Source organism: Alosa alosa, chromosome 6 (genome assembly GCF_017589495.1).
Source record: "Alosa alosa isolate M-15738 ecotype Scorff River chromosome 6, AALO_Geno_1.1, whole genome shotgun sequence".
NCBI classification, from domain to species: Eukaryota; Metazoa; Chordata; class Actinopteri; order Clupeiformes; family Clupeidae; genus Alosa; species Alosa alosa.
Genome location: NC_063194.1, coordinates 30,747,923 through 30,760,422, shown reverse-complemented (window position 1 = coordinate 30,760,422; position 12,500 = coordinate 30,747,923). Strand labels below are relative to the sequence as shown.

At 41.4% G+C, this 12,500-nt stretch overlaps 1 protein-coding gene across 1 annotated transcript in view; it reads left to right on the top strand.

Moving 5' to 3' along the window:
* Positions 1–9,534, top strand: part of LOC125296741 (integrin alpha-M-like) — a 27,211-nt gene extending 17,677 nt beyond the window's left edge. Inside the window, exons 24-30 of the mRNA XM_048246817.1 lie at positions 2,510–2,588; positions 4,026–4,124; positions 4,243–4,314; positions 4,879–4,989; positions 5,479–5,592; positions 5,864–5,974; positions 9,135–9,534. Of these exons, the coding sequence (XP_048102774.1) occupies positions 2,510–2,588; positions 4,026–4,124; positions 4,243–4,314; positions 4,879–4,989; positions 5,479–5,592; positions 5,864–5,974; positions 9,135–9,194 (646 nt within the window). The 3' untranslated portion in view covers positions 9,195–9,534. The remainder of the gene's footprint in view (positions 1–2,509; positions 2,589–4,025; positions 4,125–4,242; positions 4,315–4,878; positions 4,990–5,478; positions 5,593–5,863; positions 5,975–9,134) is intronic.
* The last annotated feature ends 2,966 nt before the right edge of the window (positions 9,535–12,500 follow it).

Here is a 12,500-nt window from a genome sequence, read left to right as displayed (position 1 = left end):
TACATGGTTACTTTTAAAGGGAAACTTGGCAGGATTTCCCCCTCTGCTGGAGAAATTGTGCATTATGCTATTTCAAACTGTGGAAAAAGGTAACGATAAAGCACATGGATTTGTTTACAAGCTAGCAAACCGGTTAGCATAAGTTCGGTAGACAATGTGGATGTTACAAGGTTGTTTACTTGTTTCTCACTTCTCTTTCCGGGACGGTAGTCTCAATGTTGCAAGGTTGGTTTTCCGCCTGGTGACGCTAGGGGCAGCGGGAAAAGTCACCATTTTCACCGGAACAGGTCATTTAACCATCCAAATGATTTCTAAACGGGTTTATTACGTTGAAATAGTTGCCAAGTTCCCCTTTAAGATGCACCAGTTGTTGTGGGGGGCAGCCGTGGCCTACTGGTTAGCGCTTCGGACTTGTAACCGGAGGGTTGCCAGTTCGAACCCCGACCAGTAGGCACGGCTTAAGTGCCCTTGAGCAAGGCACCTAACCCCACACTGCTCCCCGAGCGCCGCTGTTGTAGCAGGCAGCTCACTGCGCCGGGATTAGTTTGTGCCGAGTGTATTTCACTAATTCATGGATTGGGATAAATGCAGAATGCAAATTTCCCTCACGGGATCAAAAGAGTATATATATATATATATATATATATATACCTCAGTGAGTACTAGCCGCTCATCCTGCGTGTGGGTACGGACCGCAAGGACCGTATTTTTCACACTTATACATATACACTTACTTATACTTATATACTTACTTATACATATACACTTACTTATACTTATATACTTACTTATACATATACACTTACTTATACATATATACTTACTTATATATACATATACACTTACTTATACTTATACACTTACTTATACATATACACTTACTTATACATAGACACTTACTTATACATATACACTTACTTATACATATACACTTACTTATACATAGTGGCCACGCCCTCATTAGTGCAGCAGCTGGAGTGGAACGAGTATTTCATATTGATCTCTGAGTGGCCCTAAGGTGGAGAGAAGGTTAATATGTAACCAAACTTAAACATTCTCTATCGTGTTGAGGCTCTCTCTCCACTCCATTACATATGTGGATGTGAAGAGACAGTGTGGACCAGCCAGGTAGATAGAGGGACTATTACTCTTTTGCATACCCACAGGGCAGCTAGCACTGTCTGATGGGCCTGCTGCTGTCATGCATCCTGGTTCCACTCACTGCTCTGGGCTTGCCACACCCACGAGACATGATGGTCTTAGTGGGGCAGACATGATGGTCTTAGTGGGGCAGACATGATGGTCTTAGTGGGGCAGAGGCAATTGCTTGTGGCTGTTTCTCACAGCTTTGCCAGCCTGCAACAAAAAGTCACCGCATGTTGCTGCATCTCCCTTGTACACCCAAACACCCCTCGACTGCATTAGCTTACGTTTACATGTGCAATATGCCCTTCGGAGCTAAAACAACCTGAAAAACAAACAACCTGAAAAACAAACAACCTGAAAAACAAACAACCTGAAAGAGAAACACAAATACAACAACAACCAGGGAGAAACGCCTCAACAGTCACCCAGTACTTATCTAGCACGCAGCCTCTCAACAGTCACCCAGTACTTATCTAGCACGCAGCCTCAACAGTCACCCAGTACTTATCTAGCACGCAGCCTCAACAGTCACCCAGTACTTATCTAGCACGCAGCCTCACAACAGTCACCCAGTACTTATCTAGCACGCAGCCTCAAAAGTCACCCAGTACTTATCTAGCACGCAGCCTCACAACAGTCACCCAGTACTTATCTAGCACGCAGCCTCACAACAGTCACCCAGTGCTTATCTAGCACGCCTCAGCCTCACAACAGTCACCCAGTACTTATCTAGCACGCTTAGCCTCACAACAGTCACCCAGTACTTATCTAGCACGCAGCCTCACAACAGTCACCCAGTACTTATCTAGCATGAGCCTCACAACAGTCACCCAGTACTTATCTAGCACGCAGCCCACACAGTTACTTATCTAGCACGCAGCCTCACAACAGTCACCCAGTACTTATCTAGCACGCAGCCTCACAACAGTCACCCAGTACTTATCTAGCACGCAGCCCTCACAACAGTCACCCAGTACTTATCTAGCACGCAGCCTCACAACAGTCACCCAGTACTTATCTAGCACGCAGCCTCACAACAGTCACCCAGTACTTATCTAGCACGCAGCCTCACAACAGTCACCCAGTACTTATCTAGCACGCTTCAGTTGTAGTAAATCATTTTTCTTGGGTCACGCATGCCTCAAAATGTCAGGAGTTGCATAGCATAGTATTATTAGTTGTTTATCTGCTTGTTTATCTGCTTGTGGATTGATGTAAAAGAATCATTCGTTTTCAGTGTTAATTATAAAGAAATATGAAATCAATGAATGTTAGCATGGCCCATTTAATTTAAGTGAACTTTCAGCGGCACTATGAGCTGGATCTACTTCTTTGTTTTATTTTTCATGCCTGGCTGGACAAGACATGACAACACAACCAGTTATGTTAACTTTACGGCAGACAAGAGCGACGTGGAGAAACCAGTGACACAGCTTTTGCAGGTACCTTGCCTTGTGCCCTTCAAAATGTCTCTGCTATAGGTCACAGAAAGTGGCATACTGTGGTACTGTATGCTACACTGAGTTTGTATCATAAGGGTGGTGCCAGATATTATATCAAGAATTCATAATAGCTCATAATTAAAGGCGCTCTAAGCGATGCTGGGTAACGTCACTTCTGTTGACGTTCAAACAAAACAGAGAGCTCCGCTCACTACTCCCTCGCCCTCACTCCCGTGCAATTGCAACTCTCCTTAACGCACACCTCGTCGGTGATTTGTTGGAACAGTTTGTTATGTTTTTAAGGGCCAGGTTGGCCCAGGTTGTTTTGTTGCCGTTTTTGGAGCCTTGGCAGTCCACAGAGCTGAGGCAGCAGAGGCCTACTGGTTAGGGCTTCGGGCTTGTAACCGAAGGGTTGCCGGTTCGATCCCCGACCAGTAGGAAAAATGTCGGTGGGGGAGGTGGTTGAGCACTGCCCTCCAATGCCCACATCCACGACTGAAGTGCCCTTGAGCAAGGCCACTACTGTAGCAAGGCAGCTCACTGCTCCGGGTTAGTGTGTGCTTCACCTCACTGTGTAGTCATTGTGTGCTTCACCTCACCTTGTGTTCACTGTGTGTTCACTAATTCACGGATGGGATAAATGCAGAGACCAAATTACATTTACATTTACAGAGATCACGTTTTTTTACATTGTATTCAGGACACAGGCAGCTAGCGTATGGTGAGGTGATGTTTGCTATAAGTGACAAAAAATTTTGTAGCCTAAAAAACGTGTGAACTTGGAGCACCTTTAAGTATTCACTTAAACCACAACATGATAGAGATAATCCTGTAGAAGTCTTTACACACTATAAAGACTGCACTCTTAATGATAATGTTTTAGTAAGCCCTTTCATAATACATAATAGACCATAAATAAACAAAACCTCTTTTAGAACATTTCTGCTAGGTTACAGTTATACTGTAAGACATATTTTTATGAAATATCAAAAGGCCGTTGCACTTTCACACAGAAGTTCTGCTGTGCACCTTGCACATTGTCCAGCAGCCTGCAGATAAATGAACACTAAAAAGTGTGTGAGCACAGGAAATGACACTGGTGTCCGTTTCGTGAAGTGGTGTACCAAGTTATTTCTGGTTTCACACATAGAGCACTGAAAAGAAATCCCCTCTTTGCTACTTGATTATGAAGATGGTAGGAACTTGCAGCATAGTTCCTGTAAGCAGCATACACTTTCATTTTGATGGATGTGAGGGTGTGAAGTAAAGACAAACCAAAGAACTAAGAAACAAGTGCACAACTTAAAGCTGTTCATTACCCACTTGTAAAACACCTTTTCTTTCCAACTCTTTCTTTGTTACTGCTCACTGACTCACTGAGATTAACAACCTCTGTGTCTACTGATTCTCTCTCCTCTTTGTGTTCATTGATTTCAGGTGGAAAATGGCAACAGGCGACTCAATCTGACTGTTGCGATCCGTGTTCCCATTAAACTAGGCAAGATGGATATCTGGTCTAATATAGAGGCTCTGTTGGTAAGAGATAGATATATTGTGTGTTGGTAACAGCCGTTCTGGTTTTTACTTTAGATCAATGGTTTCTGTTACACAGTGCGTTGTGTTCTGCGGACAGTCATTCTGGTTCTTCCTTAAGATTGCAGGTTGCCGGCAGGCGCATGATACAAACCCAGAAAATGACTATGCTGTGAACCAATCAAAAATCATAGTGAGTTCCTCTCTTTACTAGACCATCCCTAGCCTAGAAATCTAGACGCGCCCCTAGCGGCAGCAAATTACATTTGCTGCCAGGGCTAGTCAAGCAACTCTCTGTTGGCTTGTGAGCTCCAGAAATCAAAACTCAATCAGGCCAATGAAATCGTGTATAGAGTATAGAGTTAGGTGGGCTTAACATAATGATTGATGGCAGAGTTGCAATGGTTTGGCTTGAATTCCCTGCTACTTGAAAACAAATAAGATGGATGTTGCTGTTGGCGAACAGTGTGACACGAGTTAAGCTTTTATTAAGTTGGCAAATGTTTGAACTAGCCAACTAGCTCCGCTGGTGGGAAACGCATGGGACTCATAGCGCTGCCGCTGTCCTATTGCGTGCAGAGGAAATTTGAAAGACAACTGATTATCCCGCCCCTATTTTAATGTGGGTCTGGCTCGTCAGGCTAGACCATCCCAACAATATCCCAACAATAAAGCATCATAGTGATTGACCAGCATCACAGCAATCATCCACTGAAAGTCTAAAACTTGGGCTGATCTTTTCCTCTGTTGTCTTCAGAACTGCTCTGTGGCTACCTGCAGAGTGTTCAAGTGTGATGTGTACTTAAAGAAGAAGGACTGCGTGTTTTATGAAATCTCTGGCAAATTACACTCTGGATGGATTGCACAGGTAATGTTGATCAACCGCAAACATGACAGCATATGTCTGCATGAAGACAAAAATTAACCAATTACTGTAGGATCAATTATAATGGAATGGCTCAGTCCGACCTGAGGCCGCATCCTATACCACATAAGGGCTCAGTTCTACCTGAGGTCGCATCCTATACCACATAAGGGCTCAGTCTCAGTCTGACCTGAGGTCGCATCTTATACCACATAAGGTCTCAGTTCTACCTGAGGTCGCATCCTATACCACATAAGAGCTCAGTCTCAGTGTGACCTGAGGTCGCATCCTATACCACATAAGAGCTCAGTCTCAGTGTGACCTGAGGTCATTTCCTGAGTCCGTTCTTTTCCTATCTCTCTCTGTCTCTGCCCTGTCTAATAAAGACTAAAAAAACAAACACAAATATTACATAAAAAAGTCAGTTAAAATAAAAAATTGCTTTACCTTGCTTTTCTCTCTCTCCTCCTCTCCTCTCTCTCTTGCTGTCAGACTGGAGTAAGGTCTGGTGAGTTTATTTTGGCCAGTGAGTCAGAACTGGATTATAACACAAACAGGTACATTCTGCCCACGGCTGATGGCCAACAGATTCCCTCCGTCACTATGGTAACTACTTCCTTTAAATGCCATTATGAAAGTAAAATTACATTTTAAAAAATAAAAAGGTATTGACTATTGTCAAACACTGGTATGGTTATAACCATTGAATGAATGAAATGCATGAATCAATGAATGAATGTACAAATGAATTAATTAGTGTATTCACACATGCATGTGCATTATTACTAAATTAATGGATCAAATGATAGTGAATGAATAGATTGACTTATGGAGTGAATGCATGAATGATGGATTGTGCTGTGTGTGATCCCTGTAGCTTGGGACCCAGGTGGAGGTGTATGAGGAACCTAAGTTCATTAAGGAGGTCGCTGGTGGGGTGGTCGGTGGACTGCTCCTGCTAATTCTCATTACCATGGGCCTCGTTAAGGTAATTAAACACCATGGGCCTCGTTAAGGTAATTAAACACAGCTCATCACTGGCTCTCAGTGTACTAAATTAAAGGAGTTCCGGCAAATTTTTCACATAGATCTCTGTTTCTAGAGGTCACCAAGTACTGTCGGTATACCAGGCTTGTGCAAAATTCAGAATTGAATTGAGAATGACTCCTAAATTCCAATCCAATTATTTCATTTGAATTGAGGTCAAAAACAGGGTCTAGAATTACAATTTAAATTTGAATTAAAGGAAGTAGAATTTAAATTCAATGAAGCTTCACAGTCGTCAGTCAGTCGTCAGGGGGAAAGTGGAATGAATTTCGAGGGCTCCACAAAAATAGGAAGGCTGTGGTTCTACTGTATGTCTACTTTCAATTGGAATTTGTACATGTGGTCACAAAGTCTCTGCATGTAGTCACATAGTTGTGAGTTAGAGGAAAAGTGGCAAGATATAAAGAGACACACACACACACACACACACTGTGTGGAAGGCTGTGGTTGTATGACTGCTTTCATTTTTGTGCATACCGTCACATAGGTCTGACAGCTAGTGTCTTATGCCTTACTGTCACTTTGTGTGTTTTCCAATTTGGGTGTATTTTAATTTTTCTACCCCCAGTAAATGTCATGCTGAGGTTAGTTTAACAGGTGTCACCTTTACATTATTCAAAGTTGCTAGACCACTGGTGTCAAACATAAGGCCCGGGGGTCAGATCAGGCCCGCCAGCAGGTTTCATACGGCCCCCCAGATGTTTTGGGTAGGAAGGGGAAATTAGAAAGAATAGAAATTCACATGCAGCTGTCTTCAACATTTTGTAATAAGCAATTTCTGTGATAAATTGATTAAACCCCGCACTACTAAATCATACCCAGGAAGGAAGAGGCCAAAAAACTGACATGGAAGTAGGGTGTTTCAAGAGAGAAAGAGCAGGATATGAGGAGTAAATGATTTGTACTTGTTTGCTCATAAGTGGGTATAGTAAAGGGTCATTTCACGTCAAAAAAATCTGACCTTTGACAAAAAAGAGGCCAAACAAAATCGACAACCCCCTCCCCCTGTAAAACTGGCTGTATCTTGGAACGTATTGATCTTACATAAAAGTAATTTTACAGTGTGTCTCCTGAGTAACAAAGGTACACCTGATGATTTTTTTCAGAATTTTTTGGGACCTAAGTGCGGGCCCTGGTTGAATTGACATGGAATGACCCTAAAGGAGTATATCATCAAACAACACTCTGATACCAATGCAGAGAAATGATAATGACCATGACAATGACGGCCTCCATGAGGTCTCATTCCAGCAAATCCGGCCCACTGCCTGATATGAGTTTGACACCCCTGTGCTAGGCTATAGTTGCTCAGGAGCTATTGATGTTTTATGTGAAGAGATCAAGCTCCCAATAGACTTGCTTAAAATAAAAAAATGTTGAACACCAGTGTAGTTTTTTTTTATAGGTTGTATTGTATAATCAATTAATTTAATATATTTTAAGTCTCAATTTATCAATAGTCCTAGCCTGGCTAACATCAGACCACATCTCATTGAGATGGGGTTTGGGAACTAGACATTCATTTTCTCGTATTTGAAACGTGGTTTACGAATGCCTAGCTGTTTATTGGGAAAGCTAAGCTGTTTATTGGGCGCTACAATTGTCTATCAAATGCGTCTGTACATACAGTACTGTAGCTCATAATGGCTTCGGTCTGTCGTCATCGTCTTGCTGTCCTCCCTCCGTTCTGTGATTCCTTCGTTGAGGTGAAATCCAAGTCCATAGAATACAGGCTGCCTAGCAGCATGAATAAAATCATAATTATTTTCTGTCATAGGGCCCACATTTTCTAACAGCGCCCCTGTTCACAGTATACTGTATGTCAGATATGATTGCATCAAACTTATAACTTATAACAGTAACCAATTACATTTCCAAAGTAACCTTCCCAACACTGAAATCATGCAGTGAGAACAGGCAGTGAGACCAATATTTACTCATTTATTGACAGGCGGTGGTAGTTTAGAAGGGGCGTTGGTAATGTACAGTAGTGGCTGGTAAGAAGCTGGGCTAGTATGTTGGTAGCTGGTAAGAAGCTGGGCTAGTATGTTGGGAGTGTAGTAGCTGGTAAGAAGCTGGGCTAGTATGTTGGTAAAGTAGCTGGTAAGGAGCTGGGCTAGTATGTTGGTAAAAGTAGCTGGTAAGGAGCTGGGCTAGTATGTTGGTAATGTAGCTGGTAAGGAGCTGGGCTAGTATGTTGGGAGTGTAGTAGCTGGTAAGGAGAGCAAGGCACTTATTCAGTGGAAATGCATTCCAGTTTCTTCCAGGAGCAGCAACTGGAATCCATGCATTTCCATGGAATTATTTTTGGAATCTGATCCCTTATCATACCTGTTCATTCTTACTCGTCGCTCGACTTATCGTGACTAAATTCAAGATGGCTGCAAACGCTAAACTTCGTGAAGATACTGTCTGCATAAATCGTCTTGTAAGTAAACTACCAGTGCTTTTTCAAAGTTCTCAATGTCTCGTTTTAAATGTCAGGGCCCTCGGAAGTCTACCAATGAAGTGTGGAGATACATTGAGTCTCGTAAATGGTGTAAAACAGTGATTTATTTGCATGGCTAGCCCGATGCCGAAGCACCACCATTGAAAAAGCTGTTGGTAGCATCGGCTAACTAGCGCCAGATTTTGGAGTGCAGGGGACAAGCCGAGATGGGCTATGAGACATACGTTCACACTTGGTATCATGTTTCAACACACTTTAGGTCAATATCACACCGGAATTCTCCTTTAATATTCTGAAGAAATTTCACGAAATGGTGCGGGACTTTAAAGGAATTAAATTACTGAGAAATTCCTCTGTCTGTTAATGTTTGTCCATATACTTGGAAGTGTGTGATGGGATTGTGGCAGGTCCCTCTTCCTCTTTGTATTTTTAAAAAAATTCAATGCAATGCATTAATGCATAATGAATGCATTAGACTCCATTAAGAACATTGTTTACTATGTTACATTTGCATCTGTTATGAAATAAATGATGGAAGGAAGTACACAAAGTTTAATACAAAATCTTCTAATTGCTTTTTAAACAATGATAAAGAATGATGATTGATCTTTGTAATAGACACTGACTTGATTGCTTTTTTTGCTGTTTCTAGGTGGGATTCTTCACCAGTCAGTATAAAAAGAAGTTGCAGGAGACAGCAAAACCCTATTAGGAGAACTAGGCATCAAACATCAAGAAAGACTATGTACCTATTAAAAGTACAATGAGATACACAGTGACGCATGTCTTATGGCTCATGACTTGTAATGGCCTTGTTAAAATGCCTCCTTACAAAATCCTTTACATTTGAAATGATAATGTTTTATTACATGTTTTAGTTGGTTGGTTATCCTCGGAGACATGAAATGATCTTTTCTGATTGGCTGGTGGGGTGGCTATTATTTCTGTATATCGGGACCCCACCTGAAGTAGATCTGGTAAAAGTTAAAGTTTCATCTCTGTCCCATATCAATGCTCTTTTGAATGATAACTAAAAAAACCAAAATAAACATCTGCTGATGGTTATTAGAACAACAAACTAAACTAGTCGACTTCTTTTAAAAACCGAACCGCCTGTTTCCTTGCTTCCACTGCACATCATGGAGTCCATTAATAACATATATCGGGACACCTTGACGACTTTTATCTCTTACTAAACATCTTGTTTAGTCTTATTTTAGAAATTTGGGGAAATATATTTATACTGTTCAATTCAATGTCAAAAACACAGATTTGCCTGATGTACTTTTTAATGTCAATATGAACTCTGTTTGGTGTTACATATGCCTCCCCATTCTTTTGAATAGGAGCCTGATCTTGTTAGTCCGAAATAACTGACTGGAGACGTTCCCAAGATGGATGCCAAGTGGCATAACCTGCCTATAAGGACTTTGTTAAAACATGTCGTGGTCGCTTTATAATCTTCAGTAATCTGTACTCTTATAGTACGTCCTCATAAGCAAGCGCTAAGCAATTTTAACACATAACACATTTTTGCAGAATTTGTCTCCTCACAATCTCAGAGTACACTGTAAAAAAAAGGCCAGCCTTCTTACACAGCCCTAGCACCTTGAACTAAAAAAATCAGTCCCTTGCTTGCTTTCTTGCCGTAGTTGGCACAGTAAATAAGTAGGGGAGACCGGGGTTGGTTGTCACAATTTCTACTCATGCATGAATTGCTCATCTTCAAAAACTCTTTCAGCAGTAATTCCTACATGAAATGAAAGCTTGGGGTCTTGGCTTTAAATGTGTATAATTTTTACTTTTAGAATGTATTGTAACAGGGAGCAATTAACCATCAAAGACACTCTGACACAATGTGACAATCAACCCCGTCACGGGGTTGGTTGTCACGGGGTTGGTTGTCACAGGGTATGGGGTTGGTTGTCCCTATAGAGTTTCAATGGGATTTCAGTGATAAAATAGGATCTTAAAAAATGATGTGTAACTTTTTAGTTTTTTAAGCTAGAAACTGCAAATAAGTTTTAATATGAATACCACCCCTATGATAGTTGTCATCAATGATTAAAGGAGGTGATCAGTTACTTGAATTGTCTACTGTGTTGAGAAATAAAATGAAATCATTTTCTGTGCTAAAACCTCTTTATTATCATGTAAGTTGCAAACAAAGTTGCAAACACAGTGACAACTGTGTCTCAGTGACAACAAACACATGTGACAACCATCCCCAACTGACCTCTTGACAAAGATGTTAACCTAGCTGCCACATGGCTTTAACTTGATAGCTAAAATATGACTCAAAATAAAGCTACTACCTTTGGCTTTTTAATGAGTGTTTTGTTTTTGAACTACTAATATCCTACAAGCTCTCAATACAAAAACAACACCAACATGAAAATTTACTCTGACCCATGAAATTTATAAATTGTCTCCTCACCTCAATGCTGTGTGTCTGCTCAGCAAAATTCCTAGTGCAAATGAGTAAGCTATCAAAGGGTAACAGTTTGATATCAAAATTTTACCACAGCATCACCTATGTGCCTGGAATAAGCAATGTGACAACCAACCCGTGAGACAACCAGCCCCGGTCTCCCCTACTTCTCCGTCCATTCACTCTGAAACTTACGATTTTCTCTGTCAACTTTGCGGTTTGGCTTGGACAACGCCATGTCAGCAGAGCCTTATAGATCTCTAGGGCTCTGCATGTTAAATGCATGTGTGATAGGCAGTGTGAGAACATCGAATCAGCGAGAATGAGTGTTTGTCACCATGGAGGCGACCTGCTCCACTCTAGAATTTTTGCCTGTACTCTTGTCTGTGCGCCATGGCAGATTCATAGATAGATAGATATTTATTTATTTATTTATTTATTTATTTATTTATTTTTACTTTTACCAAATTTCTAAATTTCTATCGGGCCAAATTTGCCCCGGGACCGCTATTTGAATAGCCCTGCTAAAACCCATTGGGCCGTCGCGCTTGTCAAAGTTTGGCAGTGACGTCGGCAGCAGCGTTTGATTAATTGATTAGTTCACTTTTTCACATTATTGGGTCCCTGGAGATGACAGGTATAACTTGAACTCTTTGAATATAGGTCTACTTGAAATACATTTATTTTTATTCGCAGGGGCGCCTGCAGGAATTAATGCTATGGTACGCACACCCATCCCCCTGCGAAAAAAATAAATCACTCGTGAACAATATTTGTCCGTTTTAGGTCCGTGCATTGGTCAGTCAGCAAAAAAGTAGCCTACATAGCATAACAACATCCACATGCAATAATACAACGTCTACAATGACCTATTCATTTGGACAACTTGATACAGCCCTATACAGGCTAAAGTTACCTTTAGTTTTATTCTAGCGTAACGTGACGTCTGACTTTAGTGCAGTCTAACGTTCTGACAAGCACATAGCCTGGCTAGCGCCACCACTTCTCAATGAGACGTGGTCTGGGAACCAAACGTTCATTTTCTCGTATTTGAAAAAAATGCCCAGATCCGTTTATTGGGTGCCACGGATGTCTATCAAATGCGTCTGTGCATAGCTCATCATCGTCTTGCTTTCCCCCCTGTTCTGTGATTGGTTCCCTATCTCAGGCAAAAATTTGCTCCATGGTCTCCAGGCTGCCTTAGCAGCGTGAATCAAATCGCGCGCAAGGCAGCATGGGAACACCCAGGCTAACAAGCACACCGATTGCCTACCTTGTTCTTGTCCATCTGGAATATGCTGCCTCCATCCTTTCTGTTTTCGTTGTTTAAAACTTGTGATATCCATGATGAGTATTAAGTTAGTGAATTAGCTCAACATTGTGTGCTGATAACCATATATAGATAACCATATATAGATATACAACAAGTAACCTATTGCGTGCCTGCGTGCGTATTCTCTCTCCTGCTCAAACAAAATGTGTGTACGTTAATTTTGATAACGTGTTCACTAACTTTACGTAATAGAAAATGGTAAATAGCCTGATGGCATGCAGCTAATGGGATACTGTGCTTAGTTGGGAAGGTAT